Source organism: Chiloscyllium plagiosum, unplaced genomic scaffold (genome assembly GCF_037043375.1).
Source record: "Chiloscyllium plagiosum isolate Xiang-an unplaced genomic scaffold, Cpla_swu_hap1 HiC_scaffold_47, whole genome shotgun sequence".
In the NCBI taxonomy this organism is placed as follows: Eukaryota; Metazoa; Chordata; class Chondrichthyes; order Orectolobiformes; family Hemiscylliidae; genus Chiloscyllium; species Chiloscyllium plagiosum.
In genome coordinates, this window is record NW_028270185.1 from 21,534,816 (window position 1) to 21,550,785 (window position 15,970).

Genomic DNA, 15,970 nt, shown 5'->3' on the forward strand with positions numbered 1-15,970 from the left:
CTACCTTATTCCGGATAAGTAGACGCACTTCAAACCAGCTTGCTGCCTGCCAGCACACTCCTGTGACCATGAAATCCTGTCCATGCCCTCCCTACTCTCATAGATAAGCTACAGCACTGGGCTGAGAGGTGGCAAATGGAGTTTAATGCGGAAAAGTGTGAGGTTAATCTGCTTTGGAAGGAGTAACAGGAATGCAGAGTACTGGGCTAATGGTAATATTCTTGGTAGTGTAGCTGAGCAGAGAGACCTCAGTGTCCATGTTCATAGATCCTTGAAAGTTGCCACCCAGGTTGATAGGGTTGTTAAGAAGGCATACGGTGTGTTAGATTTTATTGGGAGAAGGATCAAGTTTCGGAGCCACGAGGTCATGCTACAGCTGTACAAAACACTGGTGCAGCCACACTTGGAGTATTGCGTACAGTTTTGGTCACCGCATTATAGGAAGGATGTGGAAGCTTTGGAAAGGGCTCAGAGGAGATTTACCAGGATGTTGCCTGATATGGAGGGAAGGTCTTACGAGGAAAGGCTGAGGGATTTGAGGCTGTTTTCGTTAGAGAGAAGAAGGTTGAGAGGTGATTTAATTGAGACATATAAGATAATCAGAGGGTTTGATAGGGTGGACAGTGAGAGCCTTTTTCCTCAGATGGTGATGGCTAGTAAGAGGAGACATAGCTTTAAATTGAGGGGTGATAGATATAGGACAGATGTCAGAGGTAGTGTCTTTACTCAGAGAGTTGTAGAGGTGTGGAACACCCTGCCTGCAATAGTACACTCACCAACTTTAAGGGCATCTAATGGTCACTGGACAGGCACATGGATGAGAATGAAATAGTGTTGGTTAGATGGGCTTCAGATTGGTTTCACAGTTTGGCGCAACATCGAGGGCGGAAGAGCCTGTACTGGACCGTAATGTTCTATGTTCTATGTCAGGCAGAGTGTGACACAGGCTTATATTTGCTGATCATGGCCTCAATTACCCAATCCCAACCAAGCAATTGTAGTGTGTGTGTATCTGTGTGTGTGTCTATGTGATTGCGTGTGTGTGTGTGTACGCGTGTATGTGTGCCTGTGTGTGTCTGTGTGTGTACGCGTGTATGTGTGTCTGTGTGTGTGCGCGCTTCTGTGTGTGTGTGTGTGTGTGTGTGTGTGTGTGCATGTGTGTGCGTGTGTGTGTGTCTGAGTGTCAGTGAATGTGTCTGTGTGTGCGTGTGTGTATCCGTCTGTGTGTGTTGGTGGGGATGGGGAGGTGGAAGAAGGCACATGCCCCTATTGTCTCGAACACTTACCAGGAAGTGGGATGCTATGCTGCTGAAACGATGGGGAATGTCATGTGAATGCAGGGTTCACTAACACAGGGAGAATAAGCATGGACCTGAAGGAATCTGCAAAGCTACGAGGAGATGCAACAATCCTGGGATTGACTGATTACAAGGAATTTGACCAGACATTTTAAGAAAATTACAATGGAGCTCAAAATTGCAGTCACAACCCACGTAATATACATAGCATGTAATATAAAGAGCATAATATATAGAGCATTAAATAGAGAACACAAAATATGGAGCACATTATATACAGAGCGTTATATATATAGTGTGCTATCGAGAACATTGATCTAGAGTACTATATATAGAGCATTATATACACCGCAGTTTCCTGCAGGGAAAGAAACCAGCTGGGTATTCATTGGGACAGTGCACTCCATGATAGCCCTTAACCTCTGTTCTCATGAGCACTGGATCTGAACTATTAGATTAACCGTCTCCTTCAGAACTTGTTTCAGCACTTATCTGAGACTTACAGAACTCATGGCTTTCCTCTCCACCTTGAACTTTGTTCACTCACTTGTTTTCTGAGTGTGGTAGCCGCCCATCAGCTGTGAGCCTGCCCCAGGGAGATGACTGGGAGGAAATCTCTGCTGAAACTATTCTAGCTAAGACCAGTGAGTCTGGAACTTTCGTTGGACTCCAATGGTTAATAGCAGGTGAATTGGCTTCACCATTACACAAACTTTCTGACATTAATTTCCATCAAAATCGATAAAGAAAAAGCTGTCTGAACACAGGCAGAAATACAGATCCATGGTGTTCAATGAATGCCTTCAGTGAGGCTTACTGAAAGGGTTGGATAAATACCATCAGCCTGTACAAATAATGCAAACCTCAGTTTTCTAAACACTCCTGTTCTCACGATTTAATTTCGATGCTAGAAAAAGCATTGACCAAGACGTCTACAGCACCACTTCCTCAAGGAATGGAAAGTAAGATGAGAGATTGGAGAGTGACTTCACCCTGTGAACTAGCTAAGGTTTGGAATAGTCAGTGGAGGGAGAACAAAACAGAAGACTAAAAAAAAATTGAAAACAAAACCCATTCGTTCAAGGACCTGCCATTATCTGCATGTGTTTACTAAATTTGCAAGAATGTATAAGGAATCTAATTTTCCATTCACGCTTAGCATTTTTGGTTTTTATTTTTAGTTTTATTTTTCATTATCTTTTGAGTCCTGTACATAAGTAGCCAGATTAATTACTGCTTTGAACTCAAAGATGATCAAACAGTATTTTCGGTACTATTAATGCATAAAATTTTAAAGTCCAATTAAGAAAATATTTCCCCTTTTCCTGGCAACTCATAATTTACAAATAAAACCATCAAATATCCTGAAACAATTGAATTGCATCCCATTACCTACTGCTGGGGGAGGGCTGGGCAAGAAAGATGTAGCGCTTCCTCTGTAGGAGACTGGGAGGAGCGTGTAGCAAGTCAATATCACTGTGAAGGGGACTGGGAGCAGTTTAAAGTTATTTATGGTTAAGGATAAGAGTAATCCTTGCTTAAAAGTACTAAACTGGGGAAGGCTAACTGCAACTCCGTGCTCTATGGTCTGTTCCCCAGGACGCACACCGAGACGAACATCAACTGTGCCTGGAGGATCATCAACTCAGTGAAGGACGCTCTCTGGGCGGTCCAAAACCTGTTGATCTCCCAGCTGAATGAGTTGACCCCGACTGAGTGTTGCAGACTGGCACATTCCAAGGTCCAGGACTACGTGTTGAGGGATGCGCTGAAGCTTGGGGCAGCTGCCGCCAAAGCGCGGTGGGGAAAGACCACTGTGTAACATCTGCCTACCTAAAGAAGAACAGGGGGTCCGCTCAGAAATTGGGCCCCACTGACACCTCAGCTAAATATCTGGATGCTCAATGTACAGACTTGTATATACGAACGATTAATTCCGATCTCTGTATGTAAAGAAATGCAATGTGTGCATAAGAATGGCGTGACCAATTGTATAGATATCAAAATAATTTTATGAATAAAGCATATTTTTGAAATAAAAAAAACTACAACAATATTAGGTGGGAATGCAGGGCAGCTGTTTGAGGGTAAAATCATTTGGGAATCTTTTCAAGGCCAGTTGATTAGAGTTCAGGACCAGCATGCTACTGTCAAAATGACAAGATTTGGGAACCTTGGATGACAGGAGAAACTGCAAGCTTTAGTCAAAAAGAGAACAAAGGCATTTATTTTTTTTTAAATAAAAGTTAGCTTTAGAGGGATGGCAGTGAAGGCAGTGCAATGTTCCTCCTGCAACATGTATGAGGTGAGGGATGCCATCGACGTCCCTGCCGATTACACTTGCAGGAAGTGCACCCATCTCCAGCTCCTCCAAGACCGTGTTAGGGAACTGGAGCTGGAGTTGGATGAACTTCGGATCATTCGGGAGGCAGAGGGGGTCATAGATCAGAGTTATAGGGAAGTAGTAACTCCAAAGATGGCAGATAGATGGGTGACAGTGAGGGGGACTGGGAGGAAGCAGCCAGTGCAGGGACCCCCTGCGGCCGTTCCCCTCAAGAACAAGTATACCGTTTTGGATACTTGTGGGGGGGATGACTTACCAGGGGTAAGTAACGGGGCTCAGGTCTCTGGCACGGAGCCTGTCCCCGTTACTCAGAAGGGAAGGGTGAAGAAGAGCAGAGCAGTAGTAATTGGGGACTCGATAGTTCGGGGCACAGATAGGCGGTTTTGTGGGAACGAGAGAGACTCACGTTTGGTATGTTGCCTCCCAGGTGCAAGGGTACGTGATGTCTCTGATCGTGTTTTCCGGGTCCTGGAGGGGGAGGGGGAGCAGCCCGAAGTCGTGGTCCATATTGGCACCAACGACATAGGTAGGAGGAGTGCCGAGTATGTTAGACAGGCTTTCAGGGAGCTAGGTTGGAAGCTCAGAGTTAGAACGAACAGAGTTGTTGTCTCTGGTTTGTTACCCGTGCCACGTGATAGAGATTCGAGGAATAGGGAAAGAGAACACTTAAATGCGTGGCTACAGGGATGGTGCAGGAGGGAGGGATTCCGGTTTTTGGATAACTGGGGTTCTTTCTGGGGACGGTGGGACCTCTATAAACAGGATGGTCTACACCTGAACCTGAGGGGCACCAGTATCCTTGGGGGGAGGTTTGCTAGTGCTCTTGGGGGGGGTTTAAACTAACTCTGCAGGGGCATGGGAACCCAGATTGTAGCTTCAGGGTGCAGGGCCTGGAGTGTAGGGAGGTTAGGAACATGGCATCAATTTCAAAGGAGGGTGCCTGTAAACAGGAAAGTGGCTTGAAGTGTGTATACTTCAATGCAAGAAGTATACGAAATAAGGTAGGTGAACTTGCAGCGTGGGTTGGTACCTGGGACTTCGATGTTGTGGCTATTACGGAGACATGGCTAGAACAGGGACAGGATTGGCTGTTGCAGGTTCCAGGATTTAAATGTTTTAGTAGGGTCAGAGGTGGGGGTAAAAGAGGGGGAGGTGTGGCATTGCTTGTCAAAGATAGTATTACAGTGGTGGAAAGGACGATGGATGAGGACTTGCCATCTGAGGTAGTTTGGGCTGAGGTTAGGAATAGGAAAGGTGAGGTCACCCTGTTAGGAGTCTTTTACAGGCCTCCTAATAGTCCTAGAATCATTGAAGAAAGGATAGGGAAGGTGATTCAGGAGATGAGTGACAGTAATAGGGTGGTTGTTATGGGGGACTTTAACTTTCCCGATATTGATTGGGAAAGCTATAGCTCAAGTTCGTTAGATGGGTCAGTGTTTGTTCAATGTGTGCAGGAGAGTTTCCTGACACAATATGTAGACAGGCCAACAAGAGGTGAGGCCATACTGGATTTGGTTCTGGGTAACGAACCAGGCCAGGTGTTAGAATTAGAGGTAGGTGAGCACTTTGGGGATAGTGACCATAATTCGGTGATTTTTACACTCGTGATGGAGAGGGATAAGTGTGTACTACAGGGCAAGAGTTATAGCTGGGGTCAGGGAAATTATGATGCGGTGAGGCATGACTTAGGATGTGTGCCTTGGAAAAGTAGACTCCAAGGCAAGAGTGTAAATGATATGTGGAGCTTGTTCAAGGAGCAACTATTGAGTGTCCTTGATAATTATGTACCTGTCAGGCAGGGAGGAAAGGGTCGTGCGAGGGAGCCGTGGTTTAATAAGGAATTGGAATCCCTTGTTAAATGGAAGAGGGCGGCCTATCTCAAGATGAGACGTGAAGGTTCAATTGGGGCGATTGAGAGTTATAGGATAGCCAGGAAGGACCTGAAGAGAGAGCTAAGAGCAGCAAGGAGGGGACATGAAAGGTCCTTAGTCGGTAGGATTAGGGAAAACCCTAAGGCTTTCTATAGGTATGTTAGGAATAAAAGAATGACTAGGGTAGGAATAGGTCCAGTCAAGGATAGTAGTGGGAAGTTGCGTGTGGAGGCGGAAGAGATTGGGGAGACACTGAATGAATACTTTTCTTCAGTATTTACTCAGGAACAGGGCATTGTCGTCGATGTGAATACTGAGTCACAAATAAGTAGAATGGATGTCTTTGAGGTATGTAGAGAAGAGGTGTTGGAAATCCTGGAAAAGGTGAAAATAGATAAGTCCCCTGGGCCTGATGGCATTTATCCTAGGATTCTCTGGGAAGCAAGGGAGGAGATTGCAGAGCCATTGGCCTTGATTTTTATGTCCTCTTTGTCTACAGGAGTAGTGCCAGAAGACTGGAAGATAGCAAATGTGGTTCCCTTGTTCAAAAAGGGGAGTAGGGATAACCCTAGTAACTATAGGCCGGTGAGTCTCACTTCTGTTGTGGGCAAAGTCTTAGAGAGAATTGTAAGGGATAGGATTTATGCACATCTGGATAGGAATAATGTGATCAAGGATAGTCAGCATGGTTTTGTGAAGGGCAGGTCGTGCCTCACAAACCTTATTGAATTCTTTGAAAAGGTGACGAAGGAGGTTGATGAGGGGAAAGCGGTAGATGTGGTATATATGGATTTTAGTAAGGCGTTTGATAAGGTTCCCCATGGTAGGCTACTGCAGAAAATACGGAGATATGGCATTGAGGGTGAGTTGGAGGTTTGGATTAGGAATTGGCTGGATGGAAGAAGACAGAGGGTAGTAGTTCATGGCAAAGTTTCTTCATGGAGTGCCGTCACTAGCGGTGTTCCGCAAGGATCTGTTTTGGGACCATTGATTAGATTACTTACAGTGTGGAAACAGGCCCTTCGGCCCAACAAGTCCACAACGCCCCGCTGAAGCGCAACCCACCCATACCCCTTACCTAACACTACGGGCAATTTAGCATGGCCAATTCACCTGACCTGCACATCTTTGGACTGTGGGAGGAAACCGGAGCACCCGGAGGAAACCCACGCAGACACGGGGAGAACGTGCAAACTCCACACAGTCAGTCGTCTGAGGCGGGAAATGAACCCGGGTCATTGCTGTTTGTCATTTTTATAAATGACCTGGAAGAGGGGTTAGAAGGTTGGGTGAGCAAGTTTGCGGATGATATGAAAGTCGGAGGAGTTGTTGACATTGAGGAAGGATGTGGCAGGTTACAGCAGGATATAGAGAAGCTGCAGAGCTGGGCAGAAAGGTGGCAAATGGAATTCAATGTAGCTAAGTGTGAGGTGATTCACTTTGGGAAGAATAACAAAAAGATGGGGTACTGGGCTAATGGTCGGATACTTGGTAGTGTGGATGAGCAGAGGGATCTTGGTGTCCATGTACACAGATCTCTGAAAGTTGCCACCCAGGTAAATAGTGCGGTGAGGAAGGCATATGGCGTACTGGCTTTTATTGGTAGAGGAATTGAGTTCCGGAGTCCTGAGGTCATGATGCAGTTGTATAAGACTCTGGTGCGGCCGCATCTGGAATATTGTGTGCAGTTTTGGTCGCCATACTATAGGAAGGATGTGGAGGCACTGGAACGGGTGCAGAGGAGGTTTACCAGGATGTTGCCTGGTATGGAAGGAAGATCGTATGAGGAAAGACTGAGACACTTGGGGCTGTTTTCATTAGAGAAAAGAAGGTTTAGGGGTGACTTGATTGAGGTGTACAAGATGATTAGGGGGTTAGATAGGGTTGACAGTGTGAACCTTTTCCCGCGTATGGAGTCGGGTATTACAAGGGGGCATAGCTTTAAATTAAGGGGGGGTAGATATAGGACTGAAGTTAGGGGTAGGTTCTTCACTCAGCGAGTCGTAAGTTTATGGAATGCCCTGCCAGTAGCAGTGGTGGACTCTCCCTCTTTATGGGCATTTAAGCGGGCATTGGATAGGTATATGGAGGATAGTGGGTTAGTATAGGTTAGGTGGGCTTGGATCGGCGCAACATCGAGGGCCAAAGGGCCTGTACTGCACTGTATTCTTCTATGTTCTATGTTCTATAAGGTTTAGGAAACTGAAGACAGGCAGAGCCCTTGAGAAATATTAGATTAGGTTCCCTACAGTGTGGAAACAGGCCCTTCAGCCCAACCAGTCCACACCAACCCTCCAAAGAGTAACCCACCCAGACCCGTCCCCCTACATATACCCCTGACTAATGCACCTAACACTACGGGCAATTTAGCACAGCCAATTCACCTGACCTGCACATTTTTGGACTGTGGGAGGGAACCAGAGCACCCGAAGGAAACCCACGCAGACACGGGGAGAATGTGCAAACTCCACACAGACAGTCACCCAGAGGTAGGAATCGAACCTGGGACCCTGGCGCTGTGAGGCAGCAGTTCTAACCACTGAGCCACAGTGCCGCCCAGAATATAAAGATAGCAAGGAGGTCAGAGGCTTAAAAAGGTCCATGAAATACTCACTTTCACTTACTACAAATAACGGTCTAAATTCTTCAATTGCGTTAAAGCCAATTTGTGTTGAAGAAACATGTCTTACAGTAGAACCGACCGTATAAGAAGCAAGAGGCTAGCGAGGGAAAGAGTAGGTTCACTCAAGGACAAAGGAGGGAATTTGCACCTGGATCCAGAGGAAGTGAGCGATGTCCTTAATGAATACTTTGCATCAGAACTCACAAAGAAGTAGAACATGGTGGATAGTGAGTCTTGGGAGGGATACGTTGATATTCTAGATATTTTTTGTGATATAAAAAGGGTGTTTTGAAAAGCATGAAGGTAAACAAGTCCCAGGGCCTGGTGGGATGTATCCCAGAATGCTGAGGGAGGCAGGTGAGGAAATTGCTGGGACCTTTGTATGAAATCTTTGTATCCTCTTTAAACACAGGAGAGGTTTGGGGACCAGCCAGCATTGTTCCTTTGTTTAAAAAGGGCAACAGGAATAATCCAGGAAATTACAGGCTGTTGAGTCTTACGTCAGAGGTAGGGAAATTATTGGAAAAGATTCTTAAGGGTAGAATCTACTCACATTTAGAAAAATATGGACTTATTAGCAATAGATAGCATGGCTTTAGGGAGGGAGATCTCACAAACTTGGTTACGCCTGATTTGGAGATGCTGGTGTTGGACTGGGGTGGGCAAAGTTAAAAATCACACAACACCAGGTTATAGGCCAACAGGTTTATTTGGAAGCACTAGCTTTCGGAGCGCTGCTCTTTCAAGTGGTTGACAACCTCCTGGTGATGGAGCAGCGCTCCAAAAGCTAGCATTTTCAAGGGTACACCTGTTGGAAGATAAAGTGAGGGCGATCAAAGCTGCCCAGCTCCCACACATGTACCAGGGCTTAGGTCTTTCCTCAGGCTGGTGAGTTATTACAGAAAGTTCATACATAACCTTGCCTCCATCCTGGCATCTTCTCATCAACTCTTAAAAAAGGGTCACTCTGGGAAATGGGTGCGTAGCTAAGCCATAGCTTTCACAGAAGTGAAGAAACATCCTATCATCGAGGAGAAAGTGAGGGCTGCAGATGCTGGAGATCAGAGCTGAAAATGTGTTGCTGGAAAAGCGCAGCAGGTCAGGCAGCATCCAAGGAGCAGGAGAATCGACGTTTCGGGCATAAGCCAATCTTCAGGAAGATTCCAGGTAGATGGTGGACAGGCTTTGGGGGAGGCAACAGGTCAGATGAATAGGTGGTTAAGAAGGTGTACGGGTTACTTGGTCATATTAGTTGAGGTATTGAGTACAACAGCCAGGAGTTGTGGGCGGCACGGTGGCACAGTGGTTAGCACTGCTGCCTCACAGCGCCAGAGACCCGGGTTCAATTCCCGACTCAGGCGACTGTTTGTGTGGAGTTTGCATGTTCTCCCCGTGTCTGTGTGGGTTTCCTCCGGGTGCTTCAGTTTCCTCCCACAGTCCAAAGATGTGCGGGTCAGATGAATTGGCCATGATAAATTGCCCGTAGTGTTAGGTAAGGGGTAAATGTAGGGGTAAGGGTGGGTTGCGCTTCGGTGGGTCGGTGTGGACTTGTTGGGCCGAAGGGCCTGTTTCCACACTGTAATGTAATCCAATTAGTGGTGCAGCTGTATATAATGTTAGCCCGAAACGTTGATTTTCCTGCTCCTTGGATGCTGCCTGACCTGCTGTGCTTTTCCAGCACCACTCTAAACTAAACTCTGGTTTCCAGCATCTGCAGTCCTCACCTTTGCCTGTATATAATGTTAGTTCAGTCAGAGCTGAAGTAGCATGTGCAGAAACTAGTTGAGCTTGGGTTGTTTCTGAGGGCACAGCAGACTGAGAGGGATCCTGATTGAAGTGTACAGAATTACAAGGTTCATAGATGGGTACATAAGGAGAAACATGTCCCCTGAGAGGGATGAATAACTAGGGGACATTGATTTAAGGTAAGGGGCAGGAGGTTTAGAGGGGAGTTGAGAGAGATCTTTTATCACCCAGAGTGTGATTGGTATCTGGAACACACTGTCTAAAAGGATGATAGAGACGGGAAACATCACAGCATTATAAGGAATATTTAGATGATCACTTGAAGTGCCGCAGCATACCAGGCTATGGGCCAAATGCTGGACTGGATCGGATAGGTGCTTGATGACTGGCACAGACATGATGGGCCGAAGGGTCTCTTTCCATGCTGTAAAACTCTGTGACTCATGTTGAGCCAGGTCTATTGCCCCACACTGGGATCGAAAACTCTTTCACTGAGTTACAGGTCTCTTTCCTTTCCTCAGGCACCTCGTTTCAATTGACGTATCCTCATAAAGTACACCATGACAAATCAAATGCCTGTTTCATCACCTCTTCAAGTATAACATTGCCTGCTCATTGGCCCTTGTCTACATGTCCAGTATGAAATTTCCCCCATTGTGTGTGTGTGCAGTAATTCATTTGCATATGTGGCTATCTATGAGTCATAATTCCCCAATTGCAGGAACATAGTCAATTTTATTAGAAATTCTTGTCCAAAGAGAAAACAATCGGGAAGAAAAATGCTGAGGGAGCAATTTTTTTTAAGCACTAGTACGATGGTGTACCTAGCCCAGTAGCTGTACAAGACTCAGGTGCAGCTTTGCCTGGAGTATTGCGTACAGTTCTGGTCACCGTATTACAGGATGAATGTGGAAACTTTGGAAAGGGTTCAGAGGAGGTTTACCAGGATGTTGCCCGGTATGGAGGGAAGGTCTTATGAGGAAAGGCTGAGGGACATGTTTTCGTTAGAGAGACGAAGGTTGAGAGACATATACGATAATCAGAGGGTTAGATAGGTTGGACAGTGAGAACCTTTTTCCTCAGATGGTGGTGGCTAGCACGAGGGGACATAGCTTTAAATTGAGGGGTGACAGATATAGGACGGATGTCAGATGTAGGTTCTTTACTCAGAGTAGTAAGGGCATGGAACACACTGCCTGCAACAGGAGTCGATTCACCAACTTTAAGGGCATTTAAATGGTCATTGGATAAACATATGGATGATGATGGAATAGTGTAGGTCAGATGGGCTTCAGATTGGTTTCACGAGTCGGTGCAACATCGAGGGCCGAAGGGCCTGTACTACGCTGTAACGGTCTCCATTCTTTGTTAATTCCTCGCACTTTCTTCAGATCTGAGGTATGGCCATGGGTACCCACATGGGCCCCAGTTATGCCAGTCTCTTTGTGGGTTAAGTGGCACATTCCTAATTCCAATCCCTCCCTACCACTCTTTCTCCGGTACATCAAAGATATCATTGGTACTGCCTCCCTCTCTCATCCGAAATTTTGAAAACTGTATCAATTTCATCTCCAACCTCAACTGACCATCACCTGGTCCATGTCCAACTCCTCCCTTCACTTGCTTGACATCTCTGTTTCCATTTCTTGCGCTGTGAGTGACTCAATGGGCTGAATGGTCTCTTGCTGCACTGTATGAATTATATGATTCTATCTATGAAATCCCAGTGCCACCACCAAGTTCCCAATGTCATGCAGCACAGTAACTTCGTTGGGACAATCCCAGCATTACACTTGCTGCCAGAGCTTGGTTGAGTCAACTCAGAAGAGGTTAGCGCTGGAATCATTTGAGGTCGGCATGACCTAGCTCCACACTGAGCAGTGCAGCTACCTGCTTTAGGGTGGCACAGTGGTTAGCACTGCTGCCTCACAGCGCCAGGGACCGGGGTTCAATTCCAGCCTCGGGTGACTGTGTGGCATTTGCACGTTCTCCCTGTGTCTGCGTGGAGTTTGCACGTTCTCTCTGTGTCTGCGTGGAGTTTGCACGTTCTCTCTGTGTCTGCGTGGAGTTTGCACGTTCTCTCTGTGTCTGCGTGGAGTTTGCAAGTTCTCCCTGTGTCTGTGTAGGTTTCTTCCCACAATCCAAAGACAGGTGCAGGTTAGGTGAATTGGCCATGCTAACTTGCCCATAGTGTTCAGGGATGCCTAGGTTTGATGCATTAGTTAGGGGACATGTAGAGTAATAGGGTAAGGAATGGGTCTGAGTGGGTTACCCTTTGGAGGGTCAGCATGGACTTGTTGGGCCAAATGGCCTGTTTCCACACTGTGGATTCTATCCATCTTCTACCTACTGAGACAAAGTAACATGATAACCTTTAACAACATACAACTGATAGCAGAATGGTTACCCTGTGTGAGTGTTACTCTGTAGCTCAGCACCATCAACCCACTCATTTCCATGAGCACCCTCCCCCAACCATCAAGTGTGGTCGGTCAATTTTATTCTCACCACCCCCATCTCCCAACAGGACCCACAGTAGCATCTGAAGCTCACTTACCTCCTTGTTCATCCAGCATGACCAGAGTCCTGATCCCAGCATCTTTGCTCTGGGGGTGGTTGATAAAAAAGGAAGGAGGGTTTGAGAGAGAAAGAATAGAGAGCATTATGAACGCAACAGAAGCACACTTTTAGGAATTAACAATCCAATGCTTTCACATTTTCGATCAGTAGTTTTTGGATAGGCATATAATCCCCCAGTATGTGCTAGATTACTACAGGCCAACATTAAGAGCTCCATCAGAAAAATTCCTACAGAGAAGGCCATAGATGCATTTGCTATTCAGCCGCTATGCAGTGGACACTCTACACAGTGATTTATTCACTTATCCAAATTAAGATCCAAGTGTGGCTGTGTTTAATGAGCTCACACCTGTATTGTCAATGTCGAGTGCCTGTAGGTTTCGTCTTGAAGACTCAATGATGATAATTCTACCTGTTGCACTGAGTGTGCCACAGAGATTTGACTTGATTCACATTCAGTTCAGTCCCAATCAGGTCTGTGTTCAGACTCAGCCAGTTATATGTACAGAGTCTGCACCCAATCAGGTATACAGAGTCGTAATCATGGAGACATACAGCACAAAAACAGAACCTTCTGCCCAATTCGTCTACGCCAACCAAATTTCCCAAGCTAAACTAGTCTCATTTGCCTGTGTTTGGCCCATATCCCTGTAAACCTTTCCTACTCATATACCTGTCCAAATGTCTTTTAAATGTTGTAACTGTACCTGCATTTCCAACTTCCTCTGGCTGTTCATTCTATACAGATTATAGGCCCAGACAGTTATATGTAGAATGTGGACCCAGGCAGGTATATGAACAGAGTATAGACCCAGTCATATATACATTGAGTACAGACCCAGCCAGGTACGTGTGGACTACGGACACAACTAGAGATATGTAAGGAGAAAGAACCAGCCAGGTAAATGTACAGATGCAACTAGAGATATGAAAGGTGTGTAATAATACCTCAGTGAGATATTATGTACAGTATATACAGCCATATGGTTAAAGATAATTTTCTTTTCTTTTTTTTACTTGGTTGGGTCTGTACACTGTACATATAACTGGCTGGCTGTGTATACTAGGTAAAAGCAATGACTGCAGATGCTGGAAACCAGATATCTGGATTAGTGGTGCTGGAAGAGCACAGCAGTTCAGGCAGCATCCGAGGAGCAGGAAAATTGACGTTTCAGGCAAAAGCCCTTCATCAGGAATACAGGCAGAGTGCCCTCCAACACATCTCGCTCACATCCCGCACCTCCACCCTCAGACCCCACCCCTCCAACCGTAACAAGGACAGAACGCCCCTGGTGCTCACCTTCCACCCTACCAACCTTCACATAAATCCAATCATCCACTGACATTTCCGCCACCTCCAAAAAGACCCCACCACCAGTGATATATTTCCCTCCCCACCCCTTTCCGCCTTCCGCAAATACCGTTCCCTCAGTGACTACCTGGTCAGGTGCACGCCCCCCTACAACCCACCCTCCCATCCTGGCACCTTCCCCTGCCACCGCAGGAACTGCAAAACCTGCGCCCACATCTCCTCCCTCACCTCCATCCAAGGCCCTAAAGGAGCCTTCCACATCCATCAGAGTTTTACCTGCACATCCACCAATATCATTTATTGCATCCATTGCTCCCAATGCGGTCTCCTCTACATTGGGGAGACTGGACGCCTCCTAGCAGAGCGCTTTAGGGAACATCTCCGGGACACCCGCACCAATCAACCAAATCGCCCCGTGGCTCAACATTTCAACTCCGCCTCCCATTCTGCTGAAGACATGGAGGTCCTGGGCCTCCTTCACCGCCGCTCCCTCACCACCAGATGCCTGGAGGAAGAACGCCTCGTCTTCCCCCTTGGAACACTTCAACCCCAGGGCATCAATGTGGACTTCAACAGTTTCCTCATTTCCCCTTCCCTCACCTCATCCTAGTTCCAAACTTCCAGCTCAGCACTGTCCCCATGACTTGTCCTACTTGCCTATCTTCTTTTCCACCTATCCACTCCACCCTCCTCCCTGACCTATCACCTTCATCCCCTCCCCCACTCACCTATTGTACTCTATGCTACTTTCTCCCCACCCTCCTCTCACTTATCTCTCCACCCTTCAGGCACTCTGCCTGTATTCCTGATGAAGGGCTTTTGCCCGAAACGTCAATTTTCCTGCTCCTCGGATGCTGCCTGAACTGCTGTGCTCTTCCAGCACCACTAATCCAGATATCTGGTTTCCAGCATCTGCAGTCATTGCTTTTACCTAGTATACACAGCCAGCCAGTTATATGTACAGTGTACAGACCCAACCAAGTAAAAAAAAGAAAAGAAAATTATTTTTAAAAAAGAAATTAAGAGTGCAAAGAGAGGACAAACACCGACAGATAATATTAAGAAAATATTAAGATATTTGACAGTACATTAGGGATAAAAAAAAAGCTAGGGAAAGAATCGGACCATTAGGATCCAAAGTGGCAATCTCTTTGTGGAACCTGAAGATGTCAATGAGGTTTAACTGCATACTTTGCATCTGTATTCGCTACAGAGAAAGGAGATGTAAGAATAGACCAAGGAACTTTGGATCAGTGAGTCTAACATCAGTCACAGGGAATCGAATGAAACAAAACTCTAGCACAGCCGGTCAGGTAGCATCTGAAGAGCAGAAGAATCGACGTTTCGGGCATAAGCCCTTCATCAGTCCTCACTTTCACCCACCTCAATGACTGCCTATTTCACTGACATGGTCGAGCCAGCCCTGGTAGTACATTTGGGATTAACCCCAGGCAGTGATCCAACTGGACACTCTAGTGTAGCACTGACAGAGTCTACATTATCAGAGGAGCCATCTTTGGATGAGATGTTAAAATGAAGCAGTGTCTATCCTCTCAGTTGGGTTTAAAATATCCCATAGAGAAAGTGAGGGCTGCAGATGCTGGAGATCAGAGTTGAGAGTGTGGCGCAGGTCAGGCAGCATCCAAGGAGCAGGAGAATCGACGTTTCAAGCATAAACCCTTCATCATGTCCATGGGCTCATCGAAGATGGCGTGGTACTGTGGCTCAGTGGTTAGCACTGCTGCCTCACAGTACCAGGGTCCCAGGTTCGATTCCAGCCTCAGGCGACTGTCCGTGTGGAGTTTGCACATTCTCCCCGTGTCTGCGTGGGTTTCCTCCGGGTGCTCCGGTTTCCTCCCACAGTCCAAAGATGTGCAGGTCAGGTGGGTTGATGATGCTAAATTACCTTTGTGTCCAAGGGTATGCAAATTAGCCATAGTAAATTGTTCAGGTTGTGCAGGTTAGGTGGATTAGCCAGAGGAAAGGTGGGGTTATGGGAATCAGGTCAGAGGATGGGTCTGGGTGGGATGCTCTTCAGAGGGCTGGTGTGACCCCGAATGACCGAATAGCCTCTTTCTCTACTGTGTAGAGATTCTATGAGTATGAAGAGCAGGAGACATTTTCCCTGTTATGCCCTCTCCATCAACCAACATCAGTAAGAACAGATCATCTGGGTATTATCACAGCATTCAGTGT

General features: G+C 46.5%; 1 protein-coding gene across 5 annotated transcripts in view; it reads right to left on the minus strand.

Annotated features, from left to right (window-relative positions):
* Nucleotides 1-15,970, minus strand: part of LOC122546431 (synaptosomal-associated protein 25-like) — a 225,416-nt gene that overhangs the window by 137,394 nt on the left and 72,052 nt on the right. For all 5 annotated transcript variants that reach the window (XM_087983898.1, XM_087983895.1, XM_087983894.1 and 2 more), the window contains one exon: nucleotides 12,440-12,488. In XM_087983898.1, the coding sequence (XP_087840024.1) occupies nucleotides 12,440-12,488 (49 nt within the window). The remainder of the gene's footprint in view (nucleotides 1-12,439; nucleotides 12,489-15,970) is intronic.